The 19,435-nt window shown below is 41.4% G+C and overlaps 1 protein-coding gene and 1 long non-coding RNA gene across 3 annotated transcripts in view; one reads left to right on the top strand and one right to left on the bottom strand.

Moving 5' to 3' along the window:
• Positions 1 to 8,316: 8,316 nt before the first annotated feature.
• LOC138107833 (uncharacterized) lies at positions 8,317 to 17,721 on the bottom strand. Its single transcript, XR_011149720.1, has 5 exons — positions 17,571 to 17,721; positions 14,170 to 14,236; positions 9,845 to 9,950; positions 9,109 to 9,248; positions 8,317 to 8,646 (listed from the first exon to the last, which is right to left on the bottom strand). It is a non-coding gene; the product is annotated as an uncharacterized lncRNA (long non-coding RNA).
• A 149-nt stretch (positions 17,722 to 17,870) lies between these two features.
• Positions 17,871 to 19,435, top strand: part of SMYD2 (SET and MYND domain containing 2) — a 28,499-nt gene continuing 26,934 nt past the window's right edge. Inside the window, exon 1 of one of the 2 annotated variants that reach the window (XM_069009553.1) lies at positions 17,871 to 18,170. In XM_069009553.1, the coding sequence (XP_068865654.1) occupies positions 17,989 to 18,170 (182 nt within the window). In that variant the 5' untranslated portion in view covers positions 17,871 to 17,988. The remainder of the gene's footprint in view (positions 18,171 to 19,435) is intronic. The other variant, XM_069009555.1, reaches the window with a different exon arrangement.

Here is a 19,435-nt window from a genome sequence, read left to right as displayed (position 1 = left end):
TCAGATTCAAACTCAGCCCTAAATTCTCTCCAGACTAGGGGACTTAGAATTTGTTCAGTGCCTTATCTTGTATGCATGGCTCCCTTCTTCAACTATCATGGCATAGTTCAGCCAGTGAGGCAGGAAGGAGGGGTAAAGGATATATCAGAGACAGGAATGCCCTTGCTTCCTTACTTCAGTAACTTACAGGTTATCTAAATCCTTCATATAATTTTAGGACATGTCAAGCTAACCAGGTAAACCTCTTTCCCTGATGACATGGTCCTCATTTGGGATGACAGTGAGTTTAATACAGAATATATCAAGTTAGGGAGGTAAAGAAAAAATTGAATCACTTGCAACTTCTTCACCTTTCAGGATTAACTCATAACTGGTTATCTACAATGAAAATGGCATCCACGATGAAATCACGGCCCTGTATACCAACCTGTGCATAGAAAAAGGGAAATTCCAGTGTTTAACTGCAAAACAACAACCTCATTGACACGGAATCTCTTCTCAGCAACTCTGTGCAATATCTTGCAAATAAATCAGCACAGAACATAATTTACTTGTTCTACCAGCATAGAGAAAACCCCTCCAAAGAAATTGGTGTATGTGTTTGCTAACAGAAAACAATGCCTATTGGGGCACCATCTCCTGCAAAAAACATGATCAAAAAAAATACACATAAATCTTAGACCTGAGGTAAATGTAGTAATAGAACTGCTAGTAAATCATTACTTCTACATTACTGGTTGTGAAAAAGTGAAAGTGCTTTCACATTGTTGTGAAAAAGTGAAAGTGCTGATCACTGAACTACAGCAGTGGTGCTGTTTGTAGCCGTGAATGTATTGTGTGATCTTGTTCTTTGGAGAACGATCCAGTGTGCCACTGTCAGAACAGCCTTCAGCTCTTGGTAAGGAATCCATACCTCCTAGCAGGAACATCAATTAAACCAAGAACGATTTCTGCAACAGATTACTTAAACAAATATTTTAATCCCCCTTCAGCCTATATATGCTGGTCACTTACTACATTTTCACTTGTTTTCCCAGAAAAACTTCTGTTTACCATCTCAGGATATATTTTACAGAACTTAGGACGAAGACTATGAGGAGAAAGCAACTGCCTTCCATACTTCTGACATGATACAAAAGCCACTGAAGTCAACATAGGAATTCCACACTGGCTTTGGTAAGTTTAGGATTAGACCATTTTAAACACAAGACCGATGCTTAAAAAAGACAATTGAAAACAGCTGTGGGAAAATTTGGAAAATATGATGGCTAAGAAACCATCCGGCTTGGAAAAATATTAGATTTAAATGCAAGCATCCATTTTGCATGCCTTCAAAAAGTTTTATTATTGTTTATTATCCTTACTGGGGCTGCTTGCTTAACAAGAAATTCTTACATTTTCAGAGTTCCCTTGCTCCTGCTGTTTATAGGAGCAGTTTGCTGAGACCAGCAGTCCTCAGGTCATTTATTTCAGACAAACCAACCTCTCCCTGTCTGGCCACCGCTGCTGTCCTGAGTGATGTGGCCATACAGAAGGCACTTCAATGTAGGACATCATGGCATTGTATGGCACTGGGTAGTTGATGACTCAGTGCCATTTACAGGGAAATCAAGTGACAGAAACACCCCGTCTTTGTACCTCATACATACTCAGGTGAATCATGTTTTGGAGAGAGAGAGAGGATAAGGGAGTGGACTGCACTCAAGCTCAAAATTAATCTGTAACCTTAAAAAAAAGATCCCTATGCTTTATGGCCTTGAGGAATTAGAAAGTTTGTTCAGTTTTAGGATGAAAAACACAACTCAGTGTGAGGAGAAACAGTAAAGGTAAGCAGAAACAAGTTTCGGTTCTCTGGGAAAATCTACCTTTTTGACATTTTCCCTGTTCTGAAACAGAATAAAATTTCTTCCCAATTTTTCCTTGAAGTAAAGCGCTAACAGAGAAAAAGTATTTAAAATTAGCCCAAATGCTTTGCTTTGACGTTGAAAATTTTAAGATGTTTGAATTAAAATATATTCAGAAATTTTTAAAATGTAACATCTTTAATTTGATCAGGTATTTTTTACATTTTTCTTGTAACCAGATTTCAAGGAGTGAACATTTTAGATATAAAGTTTTCCATTTATTTCTGAAAAGTTCTTGACAGGTAGGGAAAATAACTGGGCACAGGTACCACAGAGTTTTTAAAATACATCCCATTGCAGCAGGTAGCTACATGTACAATAAGGCTTTGACTGTGCTGTTCTAACCTGATCTCAGCACAGGGTTTCTTTACCTGCCTTTGTTGTTCCAAATGTTCTTTTAGACTGCTAATCTGAAGGAAGGGCCCTTGTAGTCCTGTGATGACACCCCTTTATTTATCAATAGATGTCCACTGAAAAAAAAAGGTGACTTCAGTGGCCCCCTGCAGATGGAGGAATCTGGAGATCTGAAGTTAGGTTTCCCATTTCAGCAACATATTGTACTAACTTACAGTGGTTCTTCTTTCAGCTAAGAGCATCACCCAGCTTCCAGCACGGCTACAGCTGCAGGAAAGGACTGGCAGCTAACACAGTAATGAGTAAGTATCTATTGAGATTCACTCATTACTATTAATTTTGCCATTGCTTCCAACTGATTCAGGAACTACTTATGGAAATTCTTCTTCTTCTGTCTTGCTGAAATCCAGTGCTGTTGCTGTCAAACCTGCCAACAGGCGCAGCAATGCTACTGTGATAAAATAAGTCCAATTCTATCCCAATCTTGCTTTCCTAGGGAAGAACAGAACTCATTAAATAATTATCAACTGTGACAAGAAAGTAGCTGGCCAAACACTTGCTGCTAATCTAGGCATGACAGCAGGACTATACCTTTCAAAGCAGTAATTAGTTAGATGAACAACAACACAAGTACCAGACAATGACACGGAAAGGACTGTCCCTAAAGGACAGATCCATTATTCGTAGGGTTTAGTGTTTGTGTGACTTATGAATGTTATTTTGCAGTATAAAATTACATTTCTCCTCTGCTGCCTTTCTCTTTGTTTTCTGCACAGTTTATGGAAGGGGACAGAGAGAAAATCTGGAGCCGAAGCCATGAGAGAGCAGGTGGCAGAAGCTCTGAAAGACCTTCCTTACATTCATTAAATGAGGGTGAGTGGATAGATCTCACAGTAGAGCAACACCATCAGCCTGCACCCCCAATCTTGTGTGGGTAAGAAATCCAGTACTTGCACCCTTCCCTTGTTCTATGCTTGGACTGATACCTAGTATAGATTTGTAGATTACATCTGGTAATCCTCATGAATTTCCTTTCTCAACAGGGCAGATTCTTAAGTGGTGTAGATTGGTGTAACACTATTGAAGCCAGTGGAATAATACAGATTTATCTTCAGCACACACCAAAACAGCAGTAAGTGCCAGAGGTGTTGTCCCATAAGCTAAAAGAAGTCACAAGCCCAAACTGCTACCATTGAATGTAGAAAGTAGGATTACGATCACACATAGAGTTGAAGCTGAAATTACACCCAGCCAAACTTGTTTTCAACTGCACTGTTCCAATGCTTAAAGTTAAGTATACACGTAAGTGTTTGCAGGATTAAAGCCTTGATTTGTAATGACAGAGCAAATCCAAATAGAGATGGATTAGCTGGCAGGGGGCAGGTGAGGTGGTCAAAGGCACATGCAGTTCATCATATGGCTCTGTAATTTACTATGTGATTATCACAACTACATATTTGGTGTGGGGATATAGATATACATGCACACATGTATACACAGAGCCAAACTTTATTGGCACAGAGGCCCCACAGTCATTTCAAATTTAGACTCTGGGCTGCACTTGTTCCAGGACTGTGTGTCTCTTGCCAACACACTGAAGCGCCTCAGGCTTCAGTCTGATTCTTTGTTTGCTTGCCCATTAAAGTTCTTATCCCACACTCCCTTTTGGCAGAAAATTTTGTTATTTCTGCTTTATGCTGGCCTAGGCCCTTCTCTTGCTTCTGTTCCTATTAACCTATAGCAGTGACAGCCAGGAGCAAACTGAAGCAGCTGGTTGGAGATGCTACTATCAGACTGAGAAACAGCTGTTGTGCAGAGGGGCCACCCTGAAAAACTTCTATTGCAGCATTGCTGGGCTGTAGTTTGGCCATTGCAGTTGGGGAATTGGGGAAAGAGAGCACTTTCATTTTCAGATATTTAATTGCTGAAAAATGTAGGGGTGTGTGCAGCATCTTTATTGGATGTCACACAGAAGTAATGCTTTCCAGGTATTTTTTGGCACTTTGCATCATTATCCTCTTACTGCCAGCATGGAATGGCCCCATGTTGCAACTCAGTGTGCAACTGACTTCCAATTTTTCTGTTTAAATTAATATTTACCAGTTGGTTATTTTTGGCAGACTTTTATTGATAACACTGATTCAAAACAAATAGCCAAATTCTGCCCTTGGTTACAGCCATATGACATTTAGAGTTAACTCTACTTTTACCAGTGCCACCAAGGGAAGACATGGTCCTTTTCCTGACCTTTGCTCTGTACTTACCTTTAGATTAGAGCTGGGCTGCTGTTTTAACTTTGAATATGTTGGGATACAGCATTGAATAGAGCTCCAAAATGTATTGATTGGGCATTTCTCTAAGATATTTGATAGTCCCTGCATCTTACCCTTCAGGAACCAGTCCCTTCAGAATGCCATCACATATGTGCAGAAGAAACCCTTGCAAGAGCACTATAAATTAGACCTTTGCTATCAGCCAGAAAAATTAATTCTTGAAGTACTTTTGTATCCAACAAAAATCAGGTAGATTCATCACTTCAGACTTATTTTAGTTATTTCGAAATTAAAGATGTAGCAGAGTCATTGACCAGGGCATAGGACCTACACTGTAATTCAAATCAGAGCAAGCGAGGTACTCAAAGAAGCTGCACAGAATTTTCTGCATGTCCTGCTGTATGTTGCCTCCACACCTCTGTAAATGTACAGCACTCCTGAATCCAGGATATTGATACGAGTAAAAACCTCAGCTATGTCTATAGAAAAGCCATAAAATGGCAGGACAGTGTCTGTGTAATTGGCATGAGGGCCTAAGAACTGTTGCATTCGGCTCATGTTAAGAGCTGTACTCCAAAGCACATTCCTGTTTGTCACCTTAAGGGTGGGAAACCACTGAAAGAACAAAGTCAGCCACCAAGGCTGCCAAGTAAGTTTGCTGTGACATTGATAAATATTCAAGCCAATGTCTTTCAAATGTTATTGTGAATCACCTTTCCCTCCTTCCTTCCCCTGCTTCAGTCATCTTGCTGGCTCAGAATATTCACCTTTGTCTCAGACCTCAGCTGCCTTCACTTTATTGCATATGATTGCTATTGTCTTTGTCTCTTTTATCCGCTTCACTGTGTCTCATTTTCCTAAAGTATCTGGCACCCACTTTTCCATAACACTGTTCCTTTGTTCCAGGAAAACATAATTTCAGGAGGCAGCAGAAATACAGTTCCAAAGGCCACCGGGTGACATCCTCTCTCACCTGATCTTTATTCATATTGGGGTTTAATGGCACTTTTTTTTTCCATTTCTCAAGCACCCTGCAACACCCTTCCTCCCTGACAGGAAGGCACATTTTATTTCTCATAAAAATGCTTTCCTACCAATCTTCTGTTCTTCAGAAGTTTCAGAGACCTTTCTGCTAAATGCTGGTTTTCTCATGTGGATGGACCTGTTGACCTGGTTGTGGTTTATTACTGTTTTGACACTTTTTTCTCCTTCCTAAATTTGGAAGAACTTAGACCCTTTTGTCATTTCCAATTCCTGTGATATTGGCTTCAGCAGCAATCTTTCCAAATGCTGTTTTGAATATTGTGATAAGAACAATTGAGAATCCTCAATATCTGACCAGTTTGGCTTTCTAGAAGTAATATTTTTAACATGATACCACTAATCTTGTGTTTTTGGCTCGTACATAATCAACTTGCCTCCGATATCAGCAACACCACCAAAAAAAAAAAAAAAAAAAAAAGGAAGAAAAAGTAGTTTCTCTCATTTCTACCAACTCAGGCAAGGATGCTGTTATGCTGTCCTTTATGTACACTTTCTTAGCTCCCTGGTGCACTAAAAAAGGGCCCTCAGTCCATTGAAATAATACAAAACCTCAGTTGCTGATGGTAGTGGTATGTGATTTCCTGTGTACGTTTTACACCAGAAGGTACAGTGCCTATTGTACATCCCCATTTAGAACTCAAACACAATGGCTCATGCAGCTGCATGGTGACCTGCCAATAAAGTTTAAGACAGCATAGACTTCCACATGAATCTGCAGATTAATGAGACAGAGAACTATCTTCTTTTTTCCCCACAAAAGGCTACTCGTGCATTCAGAATGTGCTGCAGACTAAAACCAAAGTTCAGCTCGCCACAGGAGTAGAGAGAGAAGAAACACACACAGGATACACTCAGAAACAGCCCAGCCCTTATGGAAAACTCCTGTGGAATTTAACACAAAATGATATGCTTTCTACAGATTTTTTTCCCCCTACCATCCTATAGCTCAGATACCTCTTCTATTAAATTCTATACAATGGCACAAAAAACTTCATATAAAAGATATAATGCTCCATAGGTTTTAGAGTAATTTTATACTGTTCCGTTACATTTCTATAGGACCCCCTTGTTTCTATTCCAATTATGTTATCCAGAACTTTTCATAAAAGGCCTATCTTATAACAGGCCCTTTCCCTCTTTTTCTGTTTTCCTTTAACAGAATGTGTATAGAGATATACATTACAAGGTGTGTTTCTTACAACTCCATGATTTTAGGCATATTAAAGTCCCATACATGGCAAAAGCATTATTTGTCTTTTGGCTAGGAAGCTAAGTAAATTAGTGAGCAAACTGTCAAAGCCAGACAAATATAAATTTATAACTGCTTTCTCATCTTGATCAGGCTGATGAAACAACACTACTGTGGGAGAGCAGGAAAAAAATGAGCTTTCAATCATTTTTTTTCCCTATCATTTTGAAGCAAAGCCCAAACTATAAACACTTACAGAAACCTTTCTGGTGAATGTCCTCTCAGGACTTTATGTTAAAAGGTGAAGTAAGTAGTGCAAGGGTTAATTTAACTCCTTGAAAAAAGTCTTCAGTCTTCAGGAAGTGTTTGGCACATCACAGTCCAGAAATTATGATGTAATTCTTACATATCTGTCATTCTGGAATACAGTGGCTGTTGTCTTGGGTGTTAATTCAAACATTGCCATGATTTTGGGCTGCTTAATATTTGTCAGTGGACACAAAGACAGCAAGTACTTCAAGGGTGATCTGATACCTTTATAATCTGAAGGTGCTAATCCACTATGGAAAAATAGCTCAGACTATTCTTTGAGCTAATAACTAGAGGCCAAATTATTCCAAAATGGACTGGAGAAATAACAGTAATTTAAATAGAATTTTTCATTCTAGAGGTCACCTAGTTAACTGTGTTATAACAACACTGGATTCACTAGTCCCTGTTTGGCATGGCCATGGCTCCAGACAGGAAATTGTCTTCACATATGGTGCTCAGAGTGAAGAAGAACACAAGGATTCCCATATGGCCTTATGATGAGCAACAAAAATTACAGTGACTAAAGAGATGACGTCTAAGAAATAGGTTTCAGTACTCACTTTCGGCATTTTCAGAGTTAGTGATCAAAATAAGTAATTCCACATCTATGAAGGCAAATGCTGGGTATATTAAGAAATTTATAGAAGACTAAAAGTTAACTGAAAAAGTTAATTGAACCAATGAAGGTCACATGGTCTATTATTTTTTTCTCTTCTATAAATTTCACAGAGTAACCATGTTTTGATCTCAGAGAGGCAGGAGATGGAAGATTAAAGCAAAGTGGCAAGCTTTAGCTTATCAGTTGGAGACTATTTTTAGTCACTGATTCTTGACACAAAGATTACCCTTGCCAGATTTTATGGCTTGAAGAGAAGGGACCCCAGAAAGGTAAAATGAGAATGTCTTTAAAAAGAATGAGTAAGAGCAATCCTCCTTGAATTAACCTCATTTATTAAACAATAATTTTGTGTCAGTTTTGACTCATCGAGAGCTTATTTTGTTCATAAGAATGCCTTTGATGGTGTAAAAAGGTCTCTGAATACATGAATCACAATTCAATACCATCCAAAGCATCATCAGATGTCATAAAAAGGGATAAGTTCAAATTCCCTGTTAATGTGGATTGTGTATCCTCTTATTTTTACTATCAAATCTTTATTTCATTCCTGAGATGACAATATTATGTCTAACTGCTTTCATGATTGTTTCAATTCATCTAGCTCCTGCATACATTTCAGTACTTTTCATTTTTCACATAACTCCCTTGAGAAGCAGCTTTGCATTGACTCATTTTCTTTCTTTTCCCTCTTTAAGAAAGTTTTGTCTCTGTGGATTTTCTCTGAAGGTGTTTTAACTGATGAGCTGTGATTTCAACACTGTTTCCCAGACTGACTGAGCAGTGTAGTCTCATTCTCATTGTGAGTGTGTTCGCTGAAGTTAGTACTGTGGTCCAGCTGAACAGTTTCCAACTCTCAATACTGTAATCCTAATGCATCTTCTGTTCTCTGTCTTTCTTTTGTTCCTCAAGGTATTTCTTGAAGTATGGAGAATCCCTGCTCCCCTTTTAGCACTGGAGGAGAAGCATCATATTAATCTTTGGGAATGCTGATTTCTGTTCCTAGTTTTCTAGTGTTTGAAAAAAGCCTGACTTTGTTGACACAGTCATTTTCTGGGACAGAATATATGATTGATGTATTTGTCCATGAATTCCTGTTTTTATTTTTTATTATTTTAATAAAACAGTAAAATTACATGCAAATACATCCATGAAGTTCAATGAGGCCAAGAGCAAGATCCTGCACATGGGTCAGGGCAATCCCAAGCACAAGTACAGGCTGGAGGATGAATGGATTGAGAGCAGCCCTGCTGAGAAGGACCTGGGGGTGTTGGTGGGTGAGAAGCTCAACATGACCTGACAATGCACACTGGCAGCCCAGAAAGCCAACTGTGTACTGGGCTGCATCAAAACAGTGTGGGCAGCAGGACCAGGGAGATGATTGCCCACCTCTACTCTGCTCTGGTGAGACCTCACCTGAGGTGTTTCCTGGGGCCCCCAAAAGAGGAAGGACATGGATCTGTTGTAATGAGTCCACAGGAGGCCACAACAATGATCACAGGGCTGGAGCAACTCTGCTATATGAAGACAGGCCGACAGAGTTGGGGTTGTTCATCCTGGAGAAGAGAAAGCTCCAGGGAGAACTTACAGAATCCTTAGGGATCTAAAGGGACCTACAAGAGAGCTGGAGAGTGACTTTGTACAAGGGCAGGTAGAGACAGGACAAGGGGTAATGGCTTTAAACTGAAAGAGGTTAGGTTTAGATTGGATATCGGGAAGAAATTCTTTACTGTGAGGGTGGAAAGACACTGGAACAGGTTGCCCAGAGAAGATGTGGGTGTCCCATCCCTGGAAGTGTTCAAGGCCAGGTTGGATGGGGCTCTGAGCAACCTGGTCTAGTGGAAGGTGTCCCTGTCCATGGCAGAGGTTTGGAACTAGATGGTCTTTAAGGTCGCTTACAACCCAAACCATTCTATGATTCTATGAAAATAAAACCATATACTTTTTACTTTCATTTAATATTTGCACCAAATCTTTGAGTAGATCTAAACCCATCTGTATTACCCAGATCAGTTGCTGAATAGCCTCATTTTCTGTCTTATATATTGGGATTTTTCATATTGTTGTCTTAAAGAACATTTGGCTTTCCATCTGGTCAATCACATCTGCCATATTGGTCCGTCTATGTGCTTGGGCCCTGAAGTTCACTTACCCTCTGCAGTCCAGGTGCTCCAACTGCATGTATGGAGTCTGACAACTCCCAGTCTCACACAACCTTTCTTTCTCACCCCACTGAAAGGCTTCTCAGTGATATAAACCTGCAAGACAGTCACACTTGAAGATAAAAGTTCCCTTAGTTTTATCACTATTATTATTGTTACTGCCATTCTCTTAACTCTGAGACCAAATAGGCACTGACAATGGACAAGGGAGAAGTGAGTATTTATCTAAAATGTACTTGTCTGTATCTAAAACACTTTCACAGCGCAATTCTCCACGGCGCTGAATACCTGAAATCCCTGACCAGTTCACACTTATTCTGTCTCCGTTCTGGATCATTCCAAGAGCATCCCCAAAAGAGTGCAATGGCCGTGTGACAGATGGTTTCCTCCAGAAAGCATTCCCAAAGGCAACACGGACAAGACTGCACCATATTATCTCCTGTCCCCATCTCTGTGACAACATCCAGCCCTTCAAGTATTCCCTGTGCCACATCCCTGAGCTCACAGAACTCTGCTCCCTGGAACCAGCACCACAGGGGCTGCAGCTTCAGGGATGCATTATTCCATATATATTGAGCAAACACCACAAACTAAGAGTGCTTTTCCTGGGCCAAAGGCTCACTAGCCCAGGCCCAGAGCAAAACTCACATGCTTTGACTACATTTTTTTTCTCCCATCTGCTTGGTGGATGCCACACAAGCTAAATGACCACCAAAAAAAAATTGTTGCAAGTAATGAGAATTCCCAAAGTCACTGATTGTAATAAAAATACTCAATATTTGATTTTTCAAATGCACTCTGGTATGTAATACAAAGGTGGGAGAGCACCACATTTCTGTATAAACACATCTGGAGGCCTTCCATCTGCTGCTGGTGTGATACCTCTCAGCACAGTGTCCCTTAGAAATATTTAGTACTCTGCCAGACCAGCTTTCATTTTTCAAGAAGTAGAAGTGCCTGTCATCTGATGATGGATGGTGGCTCTTGTCTCAGTAAAATCTGTGTATTCTCTGCTTCTGTCCATGCAGAAAAGCAGGCACAGAAGGAAAAGCAGACGAGGTGGCTGTCAGAGAAAACACCCACACACAATGTGGACATGAATTAGCCTGCTGAAAGATGGGCTCCTCAGTCAACAGGGAATCATACCCTGTAAGAGGGAGCTGGTATACTTAAAGAAGGCTCTTTGGTTTCCAGAATCCATCTACTCAATGCCTTTTTTTTTTTTTTTTTCATTAATGAAATTAAACCAGGACAGTAAGGGAAGAAAGTAAGAACAATATTAGTTACAGTTCTCCCTCCTTCCTGCTATTACTTCATTTTGTTGGAGGAGATTAGAAGGAAGAATAGTGCTCTGCAGCAAAAAGAAAGAAAAAGGAAAATTATTACACACAGGAAATTGAAGATTAAGATACATATATATCCACCAAGGAAAAAAAAGACAAAAAATAAAAGAGTATGTGAAGTACATTATACACAGAAGAAATTCCAGCAATGGAATTTGCCAGGAACTAGATGAAGGTGGTAAAATCATTAATAATGAAGAAAGCCATATTCAATAAATATGTCTCTCCTTGATTTGGAAAAAGCAGGATAACAGCAGTATCATATCGGGCAGCCAAAGCCTTTTTCAGTCCATTAGTAACCAAATAGGAGGTTAAATATCTACTTGTGATAAAATCCTGTAATTCATCAGGCCCAGATAACTTGCACCTGAGGAGTCTCAAATAGTTGGTGGAGGGAATTCTTCCTTCCACATGTTAATTTTTAATGGGTCTTGAAATAACACAGAAATTCCAGAAGACTGGAAGAAGACTGATGTTTTGCCAGTATTCAGCAAGGACGAACATGATGACCTTGGTAAATACAAGCCAGCTAACCTAACATCAAACTGGAGAGGAGGTGAGGGGGGAGCAAAATAATAGAATATGGGATTCAACTGATAAAGAATGAAAGGACAGGAAGTAATTAATGCCAGTCAGCATGGTTTTATGGAAAATAGGTCTTGTCAGACAAACCTGATTAGATTACAAATTTGGTTGAAAAGGTAACTGCCTCAGTGTGATATACTGAGGCATTTGTAAGGCATTTGATTTAATTTTGCAAAGCATTCTGATTTTAAAAAAATATTGTACAGCCTCAGTGAAACACCCCCTGGAAGAACAATGCTCTTATAAGCAGCAAATCTCAAAAATATTTTATCTCTGGGAAGTCATCACTGAATATAGATATTTTTAGCATGGCTGGGAAAGGGTCAATCTTAGGCACGGCATTTGAGCATTTCTGTAGTGGAGTTAAATATAAATTATTGTTGATTGTACTGCTAATGCAATCTTTGCAAAAACAAATAGAAAAGTAACCAGTATGTACATAGATGAGATGTTACACCTTTATGCAGCATTGGTGTGGCTACTGAAATGCCTCACAGTTTCAGTGATCATATGTTCCACAATGCTGCAAAAAACCCCAGAGGTTTAAAGAACAGCTGCAAAATTCATTATTAGGACTGAAGAAAATGCCTTACTATGAGAACTTTAGAGAATGTGGAGAGACTGCTTGGTTACAGTGAGTAAATACCTCCATCAGCAGAAAAGCAGCTCACACACTTTCCTTTTTCAGCACCCCCAGTGTGCTTGGAAAAAAGAGGTAGGCAGTATAAGGGCCCAGGTCACCCTGAAGGGTTTCTGTTTCCACATCAGTAGCAGGATAGGTTAAATACAGCCTGGTGGCAATGGGGTGTCCCTCGGGTCAGGAGGGGTGCCTGACCTACTACACACGGCAGCACTCGTGTAGGTCGCCTGCATCTGTGAAGGCTCCAAGATTTTTCTCTTGCTTGTAATCCCTCTCCAAGTAAAAGGGCAGATAAAGTGACCCTGGATAACTCAAAAAGTGTCCTGGCCAATTATCCTAGGGAGCCTCAAGGAGTTATCAGAGGATCAAAGACCCTTCTCTAGTCTTCAACTCAGAAAAGTTGCAGCTAGACAACAAAAGGAGAGGCAGGGGAAGAATGTGACAACTTAATGATTCTACAGTAGCACCGGGTAAGATCTTCAACTTGAGCAAGCAGGTGCCACTCCTTCAAAGTCAGTGGAGAGATGCTGATTTACACCAGGGGAGAATCTGACATAATATGTTTTTTTATTTGCTTGAGTCCTGCCGTGGCTCCATAAGCAAAGGTTAATGCAGGTCTGCCAGGGGCAGGCTGGAGTTAACACAGAAAGGCAGTTGTGAGGTTGCTGATTCTGATAAAAGCAAATTGTGAACTGCAAGCATCTGAGTGTTGAGTGTCACATTCACACCTAACTGCTGCCCTTGCCTGTTCCCCACAGTCATCCAGCTCTGTCATCATGATATGTTCCTGAAACCACATGTGTGCTGCTGTCACTTTTTGTCTTTGGAAATTCGTGTACAGGCTTTCTATAACGACATACTAAAAATGCTTTTAAACTTCAAATGAGTGGATTACAATATGTTTAACCCAGGCAAATCACTTCCATATATTAGGCAGAAACTTGAGTCTTTACTTCTTCTAGGTCTGCACTTGCAGTGGGGATGTTAACACTGATAGAACTGTAGGAGGCATCTGATAGGTGAGGGCAGTGAAGAGTTTGCTCCTTTCATGGGAAAAAAAAAAAAAAAATTAGGAACCTCTTTCCAGATCTCTGGGTCTTTCACTGTCACAATGTCTCTAAAGAGAAGAGTCAGGTATCTCTGTAGGGTTGCTCATCTTCTCCACTTCCACCAGCCCTCTTTGGCTGGGAACAAAGTTCTGACTATCAAACAGAACCACAGCATCTGTAGAGTATTTTTGCCTGTGTTTCAGTACCGGGCAATGTCAACACTGTCAACATGTCAACAATTAGTGGCACAGATGTAGAAGATAACATGAGGACAGATTTTGAATGTCAAGGCCAGGCCCCTCTGGGGCTGGGAGCTGGGAGCACATCCGCCTAGAGACGCATCGGTGACACACCACCCTTGCAGCCCCCACCAAATTCTGAACTCACTGACATCCCTGAACTCCCACCTTGCAGGTTATTTCCTAGAAGTGATTAACTGCACTTTTCTTCTTTGAAAGGCAGCATTTCCCAGCTCCTGCTGAGTTTTTACCTTCACACTTAATCTCTGGTTCATAACAAATAATACAGAATTGCACTCACCTGCTGAAAAGGTGCAAATCTGAACCCAAACTATCCATAAATTGCAAAGGTACCAGAAACAGCTGCCTAGCTACAGCAGGACAGAGTTTAGGACAAGCCATGAAATCTACCCACAAAACCTATTAAACCAGCTTACACCGAGGTTTTTTGTTACTTACACTGCGCTATGGGATGTGCTTCCAGCTGCCACGGTTGTGAGTACCTGTATTGGTGAGCTGAAAGCAGCTGATGGTTCCAAATAGGTTCAGGATAAAAAAAAAAAAGAAAAAACAAAGGATAAAAAAAGACAAGGTTAGTATACCAGATCTCTCTGGAAATAATTGCATTAAATATAGAAAAGGTTATATACCATTTCCTTTGTCCTTTCTCTCCCCGCAGGCTGCTGGCCTATGATTGTTTCTTGTACCTACCCTGTAGCTGATTTTAGTGTTTATTCCTAGCTCCCCCTCCAGTTTGCTCGGGGCCCTGTGTCTTAGTGAGTGACTCCCTGCTCCCTTTCCAAGTTCAGAACCTTTCTGGCTAAAGTCTGTGGTGACACGTAACACAAAAAGACAGCTCTGGGCACAGGGCATGCAGCCGTTCCTGGAGAGCGCAGGCTGCGGTTCGGCGGTACCGTTTCTGGAAGATTAAGTGATTAAGCCTAACTAAAAGTGACTAACTGGGATGGATCTTCTCCTGTCAAACACACAAGGTTTTCCACAGAGCGGCTCCAAGGTTGTGAGTGAAGGTGAACAGCTCTGCTTCTAAAGACTCCTTAATTTTAAGAAATTCAAAGAGCCGGCACGACACTTTGTTCTGTGACTTTCTTAAACCTACACCCTACTTCACATCCTTTCATGAGCCATCATCTTTCATATTTAAAGCAGACACAACGGAAGTTAAAAAAAGATAGAAGAGATGAGAAGTACAAGTCTGTGCACATGTAAGGTATAATTTAGCAAAGTATTTTATCACCCAATCCTACCAGGTCCTCAACATGTTCTGCAAGCACAGACTCCTCCACTCATCTTGTGAGCAGTGGGGAGTGAGAGCACTCCAGTCTTTTTCTGTTTGCAGGAAACTCCCTGGTGTTGTTCATTCAGCCTCTGCATGCATATTCATATGGCTAAAGCCTTGAGAGTCTTCATAAATTGATTACTAAGTCTGTGTTTTGCAATAAACCATTATTTATTTAGGCATTCATACTGATTCATTAAAAACCCATGCTTAGATTTTCTGATGAACATGGTATGAAAACACAGATGAAATAGGGAGATCCAAAAGAATATGTTTTATTTACAGGTTTTCCATAAATACAGAAAACAGTAGATGGGATAAATACTCTAACAAAGTAGCCACCAAACTGTTTTCATTAATAACTTATCAAACCAGTTTTATTTTTGAAAACATCCAAAGGAAGCTAAAAGCTATGCAGGCAGCTGCTTGAATTTCTCCTGGAGGGTTTGAATGGGACTGCAGGCCGCTGCTGAATTTCACTCTTGGGAATAAATCCATGCATTATCTGTTGGAAAGCAATATTTTTCAGGGTGGAATAAAGCCTATTTAGTAAATTATTATTTTTGTTTTTAAAACTAAATGACTCTTTATTAAAAAAGAGACCTACTGAAATTTGAATTTTTCCTCATTACCTGAGGCATAATCAAATTGTCAGCTGTTTTACAAGGGTGATAATGTGGAACAGAAGTGTGATAACATTTGCCATCATTCCAGCTTGTTCCCCCAAAAGACTCCCTCTCACAAGCTTCTTGTCAGTGAACCCACACAATCTTAGAGAAGCACAAGTTATTGTTTAGAAGTGATCTGATAATGAACGTCTTAGAATCATTAAGGTTGGGAAAGACCTCCAAGATCATCGAGATGATAGATATGAGCTGTTAGCCTTCTTTTATTTGGACACAGTGTCATTTGAAACAGAAATTAAATGCTGACTTCAGGAAAGAATGTAGGAATTTGTCACTGATTTCAGCGTGACCAGGATTTTGCTACTGGAGTATGTCATCCTGTTCTCAGATTTCAGAAGCAAATGCTGAAGCATTTCATTTTACTAATCTAGAGAGTAAAAAAAGCTGAGAATGTTTCAAAATAGTTTATAATGTTATAACATGATACGGTAGCTGAAAAGATAACTTGGCATTTTAAGGGTACAAATAAAGTGTGTATGTTTACTAGGGATTTTTGTAAACACACTTATTAAGGACATTTTAAAATCAAGATTGGTTATTTCATAAAAATTCTGCTCTACTTTGAGCATGAATTAGTTTAAGGAATTCAAGTAGCTTGTGCAGCGTAAGAAGTCAGAGTAGGTGCATTTAGGAGCTGTGACTATTTGTCTAACTATAATGGATCTATAAATTAATCAAACTGGATTGACCATAAGGGCAGTTTTCCAGTTAATGTTAATTCATTCTCAAAGTGAATACATTATCGATCACTATTTTTAAATATACTTAGGTATAGAATAGTCTATAATTAAGAGTTCAGGCCTTTGAGCTTGACATCCTCAATCTACTGAACTGGGATGTAAATGGCAGTCCTCACGCACTAGATGAGGTACTTGGTTAGACACTGCTCCTATTATTTTAACTGGATACACTAATTCCATCCCTGCAGTTCTACAGTTGGTCACAATCAACATCTAGCTCAGTTGTTGAGGGTGATAGCATATTTTTCAAGGACTGGACCTATTTTCATTGCTCAGTCTCTCATTGTGAAAACAGTGATGTTTTAACTAATTCAAATAATGCTGGTCCAGAAAGATACATTCTTTTTGCAGTTGATCCAATAACTTCATCATGTTACAATGGATGGGAATATCAGAGAAGTTAAAGATGTGCAACTGGATATAAATTAGTTATATGGAATGGTGTATTGTTAGGGCCCTGAGGGCACAACTAGGCCTTCATCTTCCTGTCCCGCTTCCCTGGGAACTCCCACCCACTTTGTCTGCTGCTGCCCCTGGGACCTGGCTCACCCCTGACCGTGCCTGGGGCTCTCAATGAATCTGCAGGGACAGGCTGGACTTGCCACGTTCTCTCCCTGCCCTGGCTATCCAGGAGGCCACAACACCTGAGCCCCCCATGACCTGACCTGGAAACCTGCTCACGACTGAGGTGCCTTGCTCTAGGAGGCCTTGCTGCTTCTCTCAGTGGCACTTCATCACCCTGGTGTGAAATAAGTTTCAGATTACCCCACTAACTGCTCTGCTACTGCAGTCAGTATATTCCTTGCTGACTCTGCTTCTCCAGAGCTCCAAAGGAGAAGCCTGCATGGATAACAAGCAGCTGCTCCTGAAGATATTTAAAAGCTATTCCCTGAGATAACTATTATCTTCACAATGTTACAGCATAGCAATGGAGCATGGACGTATTTCTTGGTCCTTTGGCAGACAGAAATCTTCCGAATGTGATAAAACAAAGCCAGCACTTCCTTTGGCACAAGAAAATTTGTGGTTAGGCACAAAAGCTAAAAAAAAAAAACAACTAAAACCAAAAACAATAGCCCAGTGCAAATCTTAGAAGCTGGGAAAAGCCACTGCTGTGAAGCAGGAGAGTATAATTACCTCAGTTTTACCTTTCTTCAAATGAATATGACTTGCTTCACTGACTTCACTGGGAACTGTATGAGGTGCTAATAGTAACGAGAGGGCTGAGAGGCCAGCGGGAGAGCCCTTTCCACGGTGCCCTCGCTGCCCGACAGCCGGGTGGATCTCGGGGATGCTTCCACCGCACCCAGGTTCGCGTGGGCAAACCCTCCCCGACCCCAGCGCAGCCCGCGGGCCGCAGCTGCAGCCAGGCCTCGGCGGGCAGGCGGCTCCCGGTGCGCAGCCGCCGGCGGGGCCCGCGCCGCCCGGAGGAGGCGCTTCCCGCGGCGGGCGAGCGGGCGGGCGGCAGCAGCGCCGCGGCGGCCCCGGGCTCCCGAGTGCCGGGAGGGCAGCGCTGCGAGCCTGCCCGGCACCCCTGCCCTCCCCTGCGGCCGGAATGCGCTCGGAGGCGGAGGCGCAGCTGGGCGGCCTGGAGAGGTTCGCCAGCCCCGGTAAGGGCCGGGGGCTGCGGGCGCGGCGGCGCTTCGCCGTGGGGGAGCTGCTGTTCAGCTGCCCGGCCTACGCCGCCGTGCTGACCGTCAGCGAGCGCGGCAGCCACTGCGACGCCTGCTTCGCCAGGTAGGGCCCGCCCGGCGGCCGCGGCTTCTGCGGGGCGGTGGCAGAACTTTCCCCCTCCTCGGCTCGTGGTGCTGTGGCAGCGTGGAAGTTTAAACTCAAAGCCGGTTTTCCGGGCTCAGCAGCTTAGGAAAGAGAAAAGAAAAAAAAAAATCGAAAAAAAATCTGCTTTTCCCGTGCTCTGGCAGTCACGTAGACGCGTGCGTAACCATCCTCTCGCCGGAAGTTTCCTTGATCCGTCTAGTTTTGTAATGATTTCGTGTTCTCCGGTTTTAATGAAGGTTTGGTAAGGGAGAAGGGGGTTACAATCGCCTAATTCACACTTCACGTTTCATAGTGCGAATGGAATATCTATGAATGAAATATTTATATATATATATATATATATATATATATATATGTCCGTAACGAAATATACGGCAATATCTGTATGTTACCTCTGCCTGCAACTTTAGCCTTCAAATTACTTCTGCTGGGGTAGAGCGCAGGCAATGCAAGAAGTTGTTTGTCGCATGGCTGGGAGCATTGGGACTGGAGTGCTGCCTGCTCCTGCGTGCTTCGGGATTCCTGGTGCTGGAGGGATGCGGGGGGCTCGAGTTTGCTGGGGCCCCTGCAGCTGCCTCCTTACCTGTGTGAAGGGGAGGTATTCCAGTGTTTGCCTCAAGCCTCTCAATATGAGTGCTGCAGGGAAAAAAAAAAATAGAAAAAAAAAAAGGCATATTAGGGTTAGCCAATTCAGCATGAATTTGACACTGCACACCACACCATAGTTTTAGAAGGTGTAGTACTTTTGTGGCTTCTGACATCTTACTGAGGAATTAAGTACTTACCTGGTTATAACTCAGAGCAAATGCTAGTAGTTGCCTCAGTAATTAAAAACAACTGTTGTAATTGTGCTATTTTTATCCATCCATCCTTTTTCTTTCCTCATTACCTTATGTGCTTATGACTTGTTCACTTGATTCACCCCTCTCTTTGCATATGAGCACCTAATATAGTTCCTAGTGAAGCAGGTCCCATCAATTTGAAGAAGGGTACAGCTGAGGTGATTTTCCTCTCCTCCTTTATGCCAGTGGCTTTTCCCAGCTTCTAAGATTTGTGTTGAGGTGTTATTTTTGGTTTTAGGTGTTTTTTTTTTAAACCTTGTACCTAACCACAAATTTCCTTGTGCCAAAGAAACTGTCTGGTTTTATTTATCGTATTCAGATTTGTCTGCCAAAGGACCAGGGAATACTCCCATACTTCATTGATATGAAGTAATACTGTAA

Source organism: Aphelocoma coerulescens, chromosome 3, assembly GCF_041296385.1.
Source record: "Aphelocoma coerulescens isolate FSJ_1873_10779 chromosome 3, UR_Acoe_1.0, whole genome shotgun sequence".
In the NCBI taxonomy this organism is placed as follows: domain Eukaryota; kingdom Metazoa; phylum Chordata; class Aves; order Passeriformes; family Corvidae; genus Aphelocoma; species Aphelocoma coerulescens.
This window is presented reverse-complemented; position numbering and strand designations above follow the sequence as displayed.